The sequence below is a fragment of the Pongo abelii genome, chromosome 2 (genome assembly GCF_028885655.2).
Source record: "Pongo abelii isolate AG06213 chromosome 2, NHGRI_mPonAbe1-v2.0_pri, whole genome shotgun sequence".
NCBI lineage: Eukaryota > Metazoa > Chordata > Mammalia > Primates > Hominidae > Pongo > Pongo abelii.
In genome coordinates, this window is record NC_085928.1 from 95,841,271 (window position 1) to 95,854,958 (window position 13,688).

Consider the following 13,688-nt stretch of genomic DNA (forward strand, 5'->3'; position numbering starts at 1 on the left):
ATGAACTATGCAAAATAAGACTACAGTGAAATAAATAAAAGTACATGTATTTCTCCAAGCACGTGCATTTTGCCAACTGTTCTAGGTCATTCATTCACTGCAGTTTGTTTCTTCTCTTCAGAAATAAACTTAACTTTGTTAACAAAATACATTTGTGGATTATCACAAAACATAAGCATAAAGGGCTAAAGAGTCATTTTGTTCCTGTGCTTAGCACAAAACTGAAATAATGGCTTAGAACTGTGGGCAATTAAAGAAAAATCTGTAATCTTCAACATAAATTCTTTTGAAAAAATATGAAAAACTGTATGTTCGCTGTTCAAATATGCACCCTTTTAGTCAAAATTAATAATTCCATCCATCCTTGCTTCAATGACGCAACAGTTCCTATAAACTGCAACCTAAGATCCCACTGTGTTCTCTCAAATCAAATACAAATGTGCTATGGGCAGTAAACACTGGGACATAAACAATGCATATTTTAGACAAGGAATATGATTTTCTCCCCTTAAGTAATAATAATCAATCAATACAAACTTAATTTTCATATTTCATTTTTTATTAGTTTTGTTTTTTTTTCTGGTAGACAGTACACTTGGGAATTATACTGCACCAGGCATAAAGAGTAAGATTTCTACCACAGGGACATTTTGTATTCAGAATTCAATATAAATATTTCTAGTCAGACATTTCCATGGCTACAGATATTTGGTTCCTTGATTTATATGCATAGAAAGAAACAGTTGTCATAACTGTAAAAAGCAGTACTTAATAAGTACTTTTAAATGATTGGAACAGTTTTCCTTTAATATTACAATACTACTTATTTATTGGTTTGGAAACCAGGTCACCCTACATGATGTTTTGATTTTTCTCAAAGGCATCATGAGTACTCTGCTTATTCTTTCGTTCTTGTATTTTTAGCCTTCTAGTTGAGTTAGGGACCATTTTATCAGAAATCATTTTAGCACTGTAATAAGAAAAGCTCTGTTAAGGGTAGATTATATACCATAATGATTTTCAGACTTCTTTTTATAAAAAAGGTATCTGGAGACTCTGAACAGGCACATGCATACTCAGGGGGAAGGGAACAAAACATGGAGGGGTCTGCCAAAGCACAAAACTTCCTTCTGGTCCTCACTGCCTTCAAATAAATACAAATATTTAAAAGAAAAAAAAAATCTCACACTGTGATTTAAAAAAAAAAAATCAGTATCTTCCATTTCCTGGAGAGTCTGTTTCCAGGAACCTGTGGCAGGGTCGGAGATCAGTCGTCTGTCTTCCGGGCTAGCCTACAGAAAGTCCAGTTGTGCTCCACTGTGTTTTCATTGGCCCGCTCACTCATGTGATGCACCCGGGTGTTGCGGATCGTGAAACCTTGTTTTGTAATGTATTCCATCAGGTGGACCCTAAGAGAAACTTCCTGGTGATAATCACAGGGTCCAAAAGTAAAGGAAACCTGGCAGTCTCTGGTGTCCATCATGTGCTTATTCCACTTGGTAAAATAATTTGAGATGCCTTCTAGTAAGGAATGGACCTTAGTGGTGATGGTTAGTTGGGTTATGATGACAGCCACTGGGTTGGAGTACTTAGAAAGCTTCCGAGTACTAGACAGCTCCACAACTTCTTCAAAAGTATCCATGGGATACAAAGGCTTAGGATCATTGAGACACTGAATCAAGGGCTCAATCTGGTAAAAATCTGCTTCTTTCCGAAGCAGATCAAATTCCTTAAAATCCAACGGTAAGGTCAATTCTGAAGTTCTTAGGAAGTTGAGGACATATCGGAAAAGAGGTCCATCTCGATCAATAAAGTAATTGCCTTGAGGGTCTCGAGCTGTGGGGAAGTCCCCCCCAAACATAGCTCCAAGCATGGAATCCGGGTAACGCGTCAATGTGGTGAGAGACGTTGTATACAAGTGTCCACCTACATTTAACGTGACTGGGTCAGTCATCTGAAATTTTTAAAGAAATGATCAGTCATCTGAAATTTTTAAATACTAACTTTGACAAATTAAGAAAATAAGTGATACTGAGCAAAGCCCAAGATTCTTTCAGGCTATAATGTATTTAGTAATCCTCTAATGCAAAATGACTTTACTACCAGCAATAAACCCACCCAGATGAAGTGATCTAACATTTGCTTTCAATAGAAAAAAAAAGGAGAAATCCAATTCTTTAAAGGCTTATGCTAAGAATACAGGGCATTGACTTCCAGAGCCACATCATTTCAGACCCATTATCTATAGAGTTTTCAGGACAGAATATATTGTGGGAAGGGAAAAGCCACGCTAAAATACACTTATTTTTTTCTGATTTTTTTTAAGGCTTGCATTTTTCTGAACTTAATTTAACATTAGATAGAATTAAAATGATCTGATAATATAGACATTTACTTTCAATATTTCTTTGGTTTCTCCCCCTCAAACAAAAGGAACAAACTATGAAATTTGTTTTTAAAATAAAAATTTGGGCCGGGTACAGTGGCTCATGCCTGCAATCCTAGCACTCTGGGAGGCCGGGGCAGGCGGACTGCCTGAGCTCAGGAGTTCAAGACCAGCCTGGGCAACATGGCAAAACCCCATCTCTATTAAAAATAAAAAAAATAAAAATAAATAAAAAAAAAAAATTCGCTGGGCGTGGTGGGCCGAGTAGTCCTAGCTACTTGGGAGGCTGAGGTATGAGAATCACTTGAACCCGGGAGACGGAGGCTGCAGTGAGCCAAGATCACGCCACTTCACTTCAGCCTGGGTGACAGAGAGATTCTGTCTCAAAAAAAAAAAAAAATTAATTAAATTAAATAAAAAACTGTGCAGACCTAATCTTGGTAACTTTTTCATGGAAGTGATACTTTCGAATACTAAGTTAAAATATACAGTTTAGTCAATACAACCAAGCCAGAAAAGCATCATATACCCAAAAGCTAACAGCAGCCATAAAATTTCATAATCTGATAGTGTATTCACTTTTGTAACATTAATGCTGCAATCTGGCCTTTTTGAGAAGCAAGCTTCTCTTAAAAAACATACCTTCAGTTTTAGAAATACTATTTACGAAAAAAAATAGGCCAGGTGTGGTGGCTCACACCTGTAATCCCAGCACTTTGGGAGGCCAAGGAGGGTGGATCACTTGAGCCCAGGAGTTGCTGACCAGCCTGGGCAACATGACAAAACCCCATCTCTACAAAAAATACAAAATATTAGCCACACATGTTGGTGCCCACCTATCGTCTCAGCTACTCAGGAGGCTGAGGTGGGACAATCACCTGAGCTTGGAAAGTCATGAGCCGAGATCACGCCACTGCACTCCAGCCTAGGCAAAAGAGCAAGACCCTGTCTCAAAAAAAAAAGGGAAGAAAGAAAAAAGAAAGGCAGACAGAGACTTCAGGTACTAGGCAAGTAAAATATACCTTACACCAAAGGAATAGAAAAATAGGGAGACATATGCACACACAAAAAATGCAAGTGAGAAGAGGCACTTTCTCAACCATTAATCTCCCAAACCACAACAAAATATCCTCCATATCATTACTCACTAGATCCTTTTGTAGTCACTATTCATGAAGAAAGAGTCTTCAGAGCAACATACTTTAAAAAATAAAAAATCATGTTACCTCTCCAGTGATTATAAAAAGTATTTGGAAAATCCATTTTGAGTTTGATTCCATTAAAACACCAAACAAAGGCAGAGGATTGTTTGAGGTCAGGAGTTCGAGACCAGCCTGGCCAACGTGGTGAAACCCCGTGTCTACTAAAAATACAAAAATTAGCCAGATGTGGTGGTGCACGCTGATAATCGCAGCCACTCGGGAGGCTGAGGCAGGGGAATCTCTTGAACCTGGGAGGTGGAGGTTGCAGTGAGCCAAGATCACGCCACTGCACTGCAGCCTGGGCAAGAAGGCGAGACTCCACATAAAAAAAATTAAAATACATCTAAACTAAGTAAAAGGGGGAAGAGAGGTTACACAAATTCACAATTTTCTTTTCTTATAAGATATACCTAAAAATACATAAGGATAAAATGACACACAAAAATAATTCCCCAGCCTTCAAAAGGCATCTCTAAGAAGCACTCACCATATAGCCCCAGTCTCCATTATCCATCTGCTCCAGTGATGCGTCTTCAAGAGCCCAGGTTTCAGGGAAACTTCAAGAGGAGAAAAACAGACATATGATAGCATATATAACTATGAAAATAGAGAAGAAAGGCTTTTTCCACCCAACAGAGGAGGCCAAACACCAGAAAAACTACTCATCCTTGCTCAGCTGAAACCTACTACAGGGCAAAGATCTGGGGAAGAAAGCATTCCCCTAGGGCCTTCTACATGTCCTGTATTCTTACCACAGAGAACCCATCTGGAACTAAAAGACTGAAGATTTTCAGAGAAAGAACTATCCCGTACTTAAGAGAAGGAGGAAGAGTCTAGGAAGTAACCCAGTCATTCAAATTCTACCTCTCTTCTTAGAAAATCAATTTTTAGAATTTATATAAGAGAACATTATGATTAACTCTACAACTTTATTCTGGTACAAACCTATAATGGTCCTCACCAAAAAGGTCATTTAAGAAAAAGGGAGAGGCTGGGCATGGTGGCTCACGCCTATAATCCCAGCACTTTGGGAGGCTGAGGCAGGCGGATCACCAGGTCAGGAGTTCAAGACCAGCCTGCCCAACATAGTGAAACCCCATCTCTACTAAAAATACAAAAAATTAGCTGGGCGTGGTGGCGGGCACCTGTAATCCTAGCTACTCAGGAAGCTGAGGCAGGAGCATCACTTGAACCCGGGAGGCGGAGGTTGAAGTGAGCCGAGATTGTGCCACTGCACTGCACACCGGCCCCTGCAATAGTGCGAGACTCCATCTCAAAAAAAAAAAAAAAAAGAAAAGAAAAAAGGAGAAGGGGAAAACTCCTTTTCATCAGCATTTCAGCTATACAAGCCAATCACCTGAGTAAAAGCATCAAAAATCATAAACCTCCCAGGATACTAGCATCCCTTTCCAAGAGAAATACATCAGAATGGTATTTATCTTATAATATAAAAAAAAAGTAATGATGCTTTTAAATAATGATGCATTTCTCTTTGTACAACAATTAAAACAAATAGAAAGCGATTTAAATGCCAAAGTGTTAAAGAGCACAATTTGGGGCAAAAAGAACCTTACCAATATAGATGAGAGTCAATCAGCCAGCACTCATGGAGAGCCAGCCTTAAGACACTGAGAAATGCTCAGATACTAATGATGCCAATGTGAATTTATTTTTATCTACAATTCAAAAGCACTTAAACAAACAGTTTCCCGGCTACTGAACTGCCTTAGTCAGTTCCCTCTCACACACTTCAATCCCAAATCAACCTGCAAAGCAAACTGCAGAGCAAATTTCTAAAGCTCTGGCAAGACATGGTAAGAAACATGGACTTATTGGTATTCATCCAGGAAAAGCACCGGCTTTTTTACGTGGTCCTTTAACAGATTCACTTTTCCCACTTTTAGAGGAATCTGGCACAGAATTCCCAGAACAAGCCCTGGCTACAGAAGATCACAAAGGCTCTTTCTCAAAAGGTCACTCAGGCATGTAGAGAACATTTGCATAGCACAGCATGGGCTGAAATCAGAGCCTGAAGCTTCTATTTCTCTACCTTGCAAATCCTTCAAAGCACACAAACTAAAATGTGGACCAGACTATGGGGCAGTCAGTTTTTATTCTTCACACTCAGCAGTTGGATATAGATAGGCCTCCACATGCTATGGGGTGAGAAATGGAACAAATGTCAAATTCAAGACTGTTATGAGTCTTTCATTTCCTCTGACTTGCTTCATAAATAGTATCCGAAGTAAACAGGACCAAGTAATGGGCTTTGCCAATTTGTCTTGCCAGGATCTGATTCAGTTACTGATAACAACAGATTAGTAACTGAGCAATTTAAAAGGCCACTCATCCAATACTTCTGGTAAGATGCTCATCTTTGGCATTTTCCCATCACCCAAAGTATTCATTCCTGACAGCCTCAATAATCATTCATTCAGCCAACAATTATTGTGGGTCACCTATGGAGTGGAGGGGGTGCCTATGTGCAATGTGGATACACAGAAAGAGGAAAAGGACAATCTTTGCCCTCATGGAGCTTTCCATCTATAATGGAAGGCAACATGCAATGGCTGAAGTACAGAACAGAATTCAAGGTGCTATATAACAGATGGACCAGCAGAGGCCCACGAGAGGAAAAAAGCAAGATTCCAAATGGGAAATGCAGGACTTCTGGGAAGAGCCCACTCAGTTGAATCCTTGAAAGAAAATTCGGACAACCTGAGAAGGGATTCTAGAAGGAAGAAACAATTTAATAGACAGGGGCATGAAAGACTTTTTTTCCCCTACAACATTCCTGATACCAGTAGGATGAGCAGGGATTACTATCCTCATCTTAAGATGCAAAACAGAGAATCAAGGCAGATTAAGTGACTAGCTGAGGGCGCCACAGCTGGGAAGTAACTAGATAAGAACTTGCATGTTCTGACTCTTAGTCTGGATTTTTCCATAAATCCCCTCCTAGGGTAGAAATTGAAAGAACAGAATCCAAGAGACAAGAAATTGAAAAAGATTAACTTTAAACTCTCTATAGCCATCTATTAACCCTATCCATCCAGCAGGGTTTTATTTACAAATTTTACAGTAACTCAGCCTAACTAAACAGTCATAATGGGTTTGTAAAAATTCTCCTGAGCTCCCCCCCCCCACCAAAAAAAGGCAGGAACCCATTCAATTAGTGTGAATAATGGTTGCTGTCCTGTCTGTAGTGATATACAGAACTCCAATTCGTGAATATCCAAATGATTAAATGAGAAACAGAAGATCAAAGACAAGGAAAAAGCAGACATCAACGTTGCAGCCGTTAACGAAAAGTCTGTCCACTATTAACCCTTTTTTTCTTTTTTACTGCTAAATCAAAACAAGGTAACTTCTTGAGCAGTTATCTAAAAAAAAAAAAATTATATGATGTCCCTGAATCTATTCCACAGCAAAAGCAAAAGTTCCGGTACAAAGATGTAATGAAAGCTCACGCTCAATAATTCAGGAAAGCAATTATGGGAATCTACAGCCCATGTTTCTTAAAAACCACCCAAAAGCCTTCCTATATTTGTGTATAAGATACATCAAAATAAACTGAAGCAAAGTCACTATTAGTCACTTCCAATAACAATGACTAAACTGTCTAAAGAAATCAAATTGTTCATTAAAGAGTTCAAAGGGAAAAAACAGTATTGATTAGTTTAAATTTTATCTCTACCTGCTTCTAAATATCTTCTGTGGAGATGCTTAAATACAGCAAGAAACAAACAAACAAACAAAAAAAAGCATGAAAAATTCCTTGTTATCCAATAGCTGGATAATGATCGGCTTCTGAATTCTGAATTGACGACCATTAGGAACATCTCTGAAACAATGCAGATGAATGAAATACAATCCCAAAGAATTTCCAGAATAGTTTCAATCTCTTCTACTGAATCATTTTCCAGAGCTACTAACAATTAGAAAATGATTCATTTGCTTTTCATCTTCTCTCCCTTCTGGCACAGTCTCCAGTGGAGGGCTTAATGAGAAGTTAAATGACCGCAAGACAGGCAGCAGAAGGAAGACCTTGAAATGGGTATCAAATAGGCCTATTTTACTTGATGAAAGCAAAAAAATATCTAATATTTCAGAAAATCTACCAGGAATGGTAACAATAAAAAACGAAAAAAAATTTTTCCTTTATAGTGACTTTCCTTACTAAAACTAAAGATGGTTTTGAAAGACAGCAAATGCAACCAAGCACAAACAGCTATAAAGTTCAAAGAAGCCTCTGACCCTGCAAAATCAGTTCACCTGAAAAGATGTAACCTTTGATGCAAATAAAATTCTTGTGAAAACACCAACCATTCCCCAAAGAATATAAAGCAGTGCTGAAAATTCAACCATGTTTAAGCTTCAAAGGTTATTGTGACTAATGTATAAATTCTGACAGTGTCATGTTAGCAGGTAATTAAGCTTAAGAAAACACATACTGAAGAATTTACAGAAGCCTTAAAAGGAAGTATTAATTTTCTAAAGTAGCATATCTGAAGAAATGCATAATTCAGTAAGTTAAGAACTTAAAAAAATAACCTAAGAACCCTTAAATGCCATTCTCCCTATCACTGCAGAATTGCAATTACAGGCCTAATGGTTATGATGAACTAACTTAACAAAAATATTCTGGGTTTATCATTCCTGCTATAGATTAAGAATTCTCCGGGGCAAAAGTCCTAACCCTATATAACTACCTATATGTTACAATGAAAACCTCCAATGAATAATAAAAAACTCCAACTACTGACTTCCCAGAGTTTCCAGGCAGCCCTTTAAAAATGCTTTTTTATTGAAACCTTCGTGTCTGGTAGTCAGAAAAGACTCAATAAACTCCCTCTTTCTATACTTACCTTCAAAATTGCCTTTGTACTGAGTTTTGCTCTTCTTGAAATGTGGGAGTTTGAAAGTGAAATACTTTTTATAGTAACTAGTTCAGTGACATCTAAAGGAGTCTTTGGGGTTAACATTCACATACAGGCCAGCACAAGTAGCCAGGCATACAAGGATAATGTGATTATGGTTAGATTATCCTTAACCATACCACTGCAGAAATGGATTTTTCTCTAAAAGTAATCATTTTCTCTTTCTCCTTTCTCAACCATGTGGTCTAGAAGAGAGAAGCTATAGGTTTAAAAGTGACCTAATATTAAAAAGCTGTCACAAATAGTCACAAAATCATAACACTCCTCTTAACCCTCAGTTTCCGCAAGATAAAACAGGATAATACCACCTTCCCAAAACGGGGTAATTACACCATTTAGGCACAACGCAAAGGCAAAAATTGGCCTATAAGAGTAACACATCAGGACAAGGAAAGAGAACAGGTTCCCAGGGAGGTCCTGTAGTTGAATTCTGCTCCGTTACTGATTATGAGACCCTGAGGAAATCACTCTTTATGCCCAGCTTCTTCTTTGGGGAAACGGAGAAAATAAGGGAGATCATGAATATAAAACCATCTGTAAACTGGCAAGTATTAGACAAATGTGAAAACACTAGTGGCAGCAGCATAAACAAAATTTCTAGGTTAACATAAGAAACTTGAGTGTGAACACAAGTAATTTAGAGCATTGGCCTGGAGACGGCAAATATGGAGGAGGCAGCCTCTTAATTTGCTTCAAATCTCCCCAGGTCCTCCTTTTCCCAGAGCTCCAGAAGGGAGAACTACATACAGGTAAAGGGGAGTGTCTAGTTTTCCCAGAGATCACCAAACACCTGAGCTCCTGATCTCAGAAGGAACTTCTTTAAAGCATGACTCAGGATTATCTCCAAGGTAAAGCTGAATCCAAATACATACATGTACTCCATTTTAAATGGACCCCACATATCAAAATCCAAACGCACTGAAGGATTCATAGGGGTCACCCTAAGATTCCTTTAAGTAGTAATGCTTTGGTTAAAATATGATTTATGAAAATTCAAATCACAAAACTTTGGAATGGCATCCATGGCTATCCTGACCACTCCATTGTTCATATCTAAGGCATAGCACAAAATCAAGTATCAGTATGGACTGATGGTTTTCGGCCAAAGAGAAAATTCTCTCAACCTACCAACCCTGCTGACAAAAACATTTTCTTTTTCCTAGCTACATATTTGTTCATTTGAAAACATCTCAATCTTGGGCTCAGGACTGTGCTACATGCTGTCCCCAAGCTTCTCTCCTCTCCCAGGATGATTCAAGTAATAGGGCATTTGTGACAGCGAAAAAAAGAACATGCCAGGGGGATATGGAAGAGATACTTAGGCTACCCCAAATATTCTTAGCCGAGCCGAGTCATCCCAGGTCACTTTGCCACCCAAACCTCTTCTATCACAAAGTCCTAAAATTGGATCCATCAACTTGTTCTAGAACTGGTATACTTGAACAGAAACATGGTAACTTCAGCAGAATATCCAAACAGGATCTCTGTCACGTTTCATTTCCCCGTCCCACCCCCAGACACAGCCTCCACCACTGTCAGCCCAGCAGGTGCTGCCAGGGCTCCCCATTACCATGGCCATTTATCACCTCTGACATCAAGCATTAAAAACGCCACCACACACACAAATCTAGGCATAAGGAACTCAGCTGCGATCTGAGAGTCTCTTCAGGGCAGAAAATCCCAAAGGCAGGGTTTTGAATCCTGCCTCAAGCTTTAAACTAGGGCAATTGGTGGCTAATAAGCGCCATCTCCCAAAAACAATCATTTTCGAGCACACCCCAAATATCTCCGTCCGGGCCGCCCTTCGCTGCTGCCCCGCCAGCGAAGCCCCCGCAACCCGACCCGGCCAGGGGTAGGGCGGGCGATGCTCCGGGCCCGGGCAAGGGGCGCGCCGCGGGGCTCCGAACCCCGGCCCGCAGAAACCGCGCATCCCCGCGGGGCGGGGCCCCGGAACCCCCGCCCAGGCCCCGCCGCGGGCACCTCCGCTGCTGGCTCGTGCCAGCCCCGGGACGCGCGGTCCCCTCAACGCGGCCCCGCCGCCGCCCGGTTCCAGGAGCCCCCGCCCAGATCCTCCTCAGCCCCGCTCCCCTGGCCGCTCGGCGCAGACGTCTCCTGAAACCCGGCCCTCCCAAGCCCCTGCCCCGCAAGCCCCGCGCCAGCCCCACTCACTGCGCGGCGGCGGCGGCTGCGGCCGGGCCGGGAGATGCCCGCGGCCGGAGAGCGCGAGCGCGGGGACAAGCGAGCCCGCGCCCGGCGACGGCGGCGGCGGCGGCAGAGGGGACGACTGAGCCCGCGCCCGGAGTTGCGGCTCCAGCTGCCCGGCGCGGGCGGCGCCTTCCCAACAGAGCCGCGGCGCCACGAGCGCGGGCGCCCCCTAACGGCAGCGCGGGCGGGAAGCCAGAGAGCCGAGCGGCCTGAGGAACTCAGCGCAGTCGGAGCCGCGCGGTCAAGACCACACGACCGCAGCCCCGAAGCCCCGCCCCGAAGCCCCAGTCCCGCCCCTTAGGCTCCGCTCCGAAGCCCCGAAACCCCGCCCCTACGTCCCGCCTCCGCCTGCAGCCTGGGGTCCGCCCAACCCCAGGCCCACTGTGTCCTCAGGGCTGGTGCCTCCACAGCTGTTTCTCCTTAGTCATTTCACGAACTTGTATGGGCCCCCCACTATATCTCAGGCCTGGGGGTTTAGGAGATACAGCGGCCACCAAGACGGAAGCGGGTCCTAATGAAAGGAGAAGACAGACAAGACTCAAGGAAACAGCTAACAGACAAAATAATGACAAGTTATGACCGTAAGTGTTGGGAGGGACATGATTAGAGGACTTAGATGGAGAAGAAGGGAAGGGAGTCCCTGCTTCAAACGCAGTGGCCGAGGAAGACCTGGACCCCGACCTGCAACCTAGAGCCCCTCCTGCCTGCCCTGCATTGGGGAGACAACCCTGCGATGAGGCCTGTGAAGAAGCCCCCGGGGCCACCGGGGCAAGACGGTCTGGTCCTGCCTGGAGGGCAAGACAGCAAAGGGCAGCTGGGCCCAGAGGCTCAGCAACACGGGCAGCCAAGTGGAGAGAAGGGCAGAGCCACCTTCAGCAGACAAAACGATCCGTGCAAAGGCTCTGGGGCCTGGAGGAGCTCGGCCCTAAATGAGACTGGCGCTGGTATTGTCCCCACTTCACCAGGAAGGAAGCCAAGGCTGCAGAGGATGGGCAGCACCTAACGCCTCAGGGCTAATTGGTCTCCATCCGTCCACTCGTTCCAAGTCCATTCACTTCCTGCTAGCCAGGCCACTGTCCCCTTCCAGTGGGACCAGTTACCCGATGCTGGGTTTAACCTTCTCCACCAGAATAACCACTGGCCTTAGAAACTCACTTGGGTTTCACGTCTGCATGTGTGTGAGCTAGCTCTGGGGTTGAAATTATATCACCATGATCATCACAGTTATGTCTGGTACTTGATTTGTCTCCAAAAGCTCAAATTCATAGGTTAAATAAATGACATACGCTTCATCAACATAACTGAGTGCTACATTATCAAATTCACAAAGACTAGGTGAGAATACAGGGAAATGTGTGTGAAAATGATCAATATACAAACTAGTATACATGATATCCTGATTTTATTTTTAAAAACATAAATATATACAGACAAAAATTTTGAAGGAAATACATCAAACCATTGACCATCGTGTTGAAGATAACAGTATGGGAATGTTAATGGCATTACTTCATAACGTTCTTCTGAATTTTCATGAATATTGAATTTATAATCAGAACACATGAATATTGAATTTATAATCAGAAAAATACAATGAGTTTTGGTTTGGTTTTTCTTTTTTTTTTTTTTTTGCCCCCCGCCCCACCCCACTGGGTTTTGTTGTTTTTTAATAGAAGGACAATACCAAAATTACCCAATACTCAGATCTCCAGAATTTGGTGCCACTGAAAACCCAGAATTGCCTCTGACTTACTGGGTGTCCTTGAAAGAGTCATTTCCCCTCTCAGGGCTTCTATTTCCCCATATAAAAACTGATGGATTAATTTTGTTGGTGATTTTGTCAGACCTAGTCCTTCCTGTCTTAAAATTTTTATAACTAGTGCTAATTGTACTTTCACTTTTGTATTTTATAATTGATAGATGGCTATTGAAATGCAGTTGGATTTTATATAATCTTATATTCAGCAAAAGTGAATTCTTTCAGTTCTAATAAGTTTGTAGTTTCTCTTGAATTCGCTGTGCAAATAATCATAGAGTCTGCAAGTCATAACAGTGTGGTATCTTCCTGTCCTTTTTTTCCTTTTTCTTGCTGTACTGTGCTGACTAAATTCTCTCACACAATGTTGAAGAGCAGTGATGGTAATGGGCATTTCTAACCTGTTCTTGACTGCTTCTAACATATCACCATTAACTACAGTGTTTGTTGTGGATTTTTTGATAGACATTCTTTATCAGGGTAAGGAAGCACTATTCTTCTTTACTATGAATGAGTGCTGAATTTTATCAATGTGAGATTCCCCCCATTGCAATGTAATGAATTACTACCATGGATCTTACTATATTAAACCATCCATGTATTCCCGGGATAAACTCACCTTGATGATGTATTTTTTTAAGTCAATACATTTTTATTCAAAGAATTTCACACGTCATGATGTATTATTTTTTCAGTATACCGCTAGATTCCATTTGCTAATATTTCATTTAGGATTCCATTTGCTAATATTTCATTTAGGGTTTTTGTATCCACGTGGATGACTGAGATATGCTACTATTTTCCATTCTTATTCTCTCCTCGTCTGGCTTTGCTATCAAAGTTACATGAGCCTCATAACATACCTTAAGGAATGAGTGTCTATTCACTAGACTGGGATTTTCTGTAGTTTGAATGTTCTATAGGATTCTCCCGCAAACCATCTGGATCTGTTGGTTTGGGGGGTTGGGGGTGGAAAGGATTTATATTGGAAGCTGTTTGCCTCCATAGAGCTCAGGGTTGCAAGCCTGCTGGGGAAGGCTGGCTTCTGGTTTACAGCTGCCCCTGACCCTCTGCACCTCTCTTTTCCAGGTGGCCACCAAGTATCCAGGCTCCTGTGGTAAAGATACTGATCCTGGTCTGCCCTGGGGCCAGGCTGACCTGGAGCGGGCTGTTTATTATTGCAGCTACACCTGTTACAG

The 13,688-nt window shown here is 41.9% G+C and overlaps 1 protein-coding gene across 2 annotated transcripts; it reads right to left on the minus strand.

Moving 5' to 3' along the window:
- Positions 1–541: 541 nt before the first annotated feature.
- Positions 542–10,982, minus strand: KCTD6 (potassium channel tetramerization domain containing 6). 2 transcript variants are annotated; one of them, XM_009238852.4, is made up of 3 exons: positions 10,698–10,982; positions 4,076–4,145; positions 542–1,954 (listed from the first exon to the last, which is right to left on the minus strand). In XM_009238852.4, the coding sequence occupies exons 2-3, from the start codon at positions 4,100–4,102 to the stop codon at positions 1,268–1,270; spliced, it is 714 nt and encodes a 237-aa protein (XP_009237127.1). In that variant the 5' UTR covers positions 4,103–4,145; positions 10,698–10,982; the 3' UTR covers positions 542–1,267. The 2 variants fall into 2 exon arrangements, with proteins under 2 accessions (XP_009237127.1, XP_054407941.1); XM_054551966.2 differs by lacking the exon at positions 10,698–10,982 and adding an exon at positions 8,457–10,435.
- Between the last annotated feature and the right edge of the window lie 2,706 nt (positions 10,983–13,688).

Excerpts from the sequence above, each read along its gene's own strand:
- KCTD6 (XM_009238852.4), bottom strand. The coding sequence starts at position 4,102 with ATGGATAATGGAGACTGGGGCTATATG. Across the intron at positions 1,955-4,075 it reads ATGGAGACTGGGGCTATATG|ATGACTGACCCAGTCACGTT; the intron begins GTGAGTGCTTCT and ends TAAAAATTTCAG.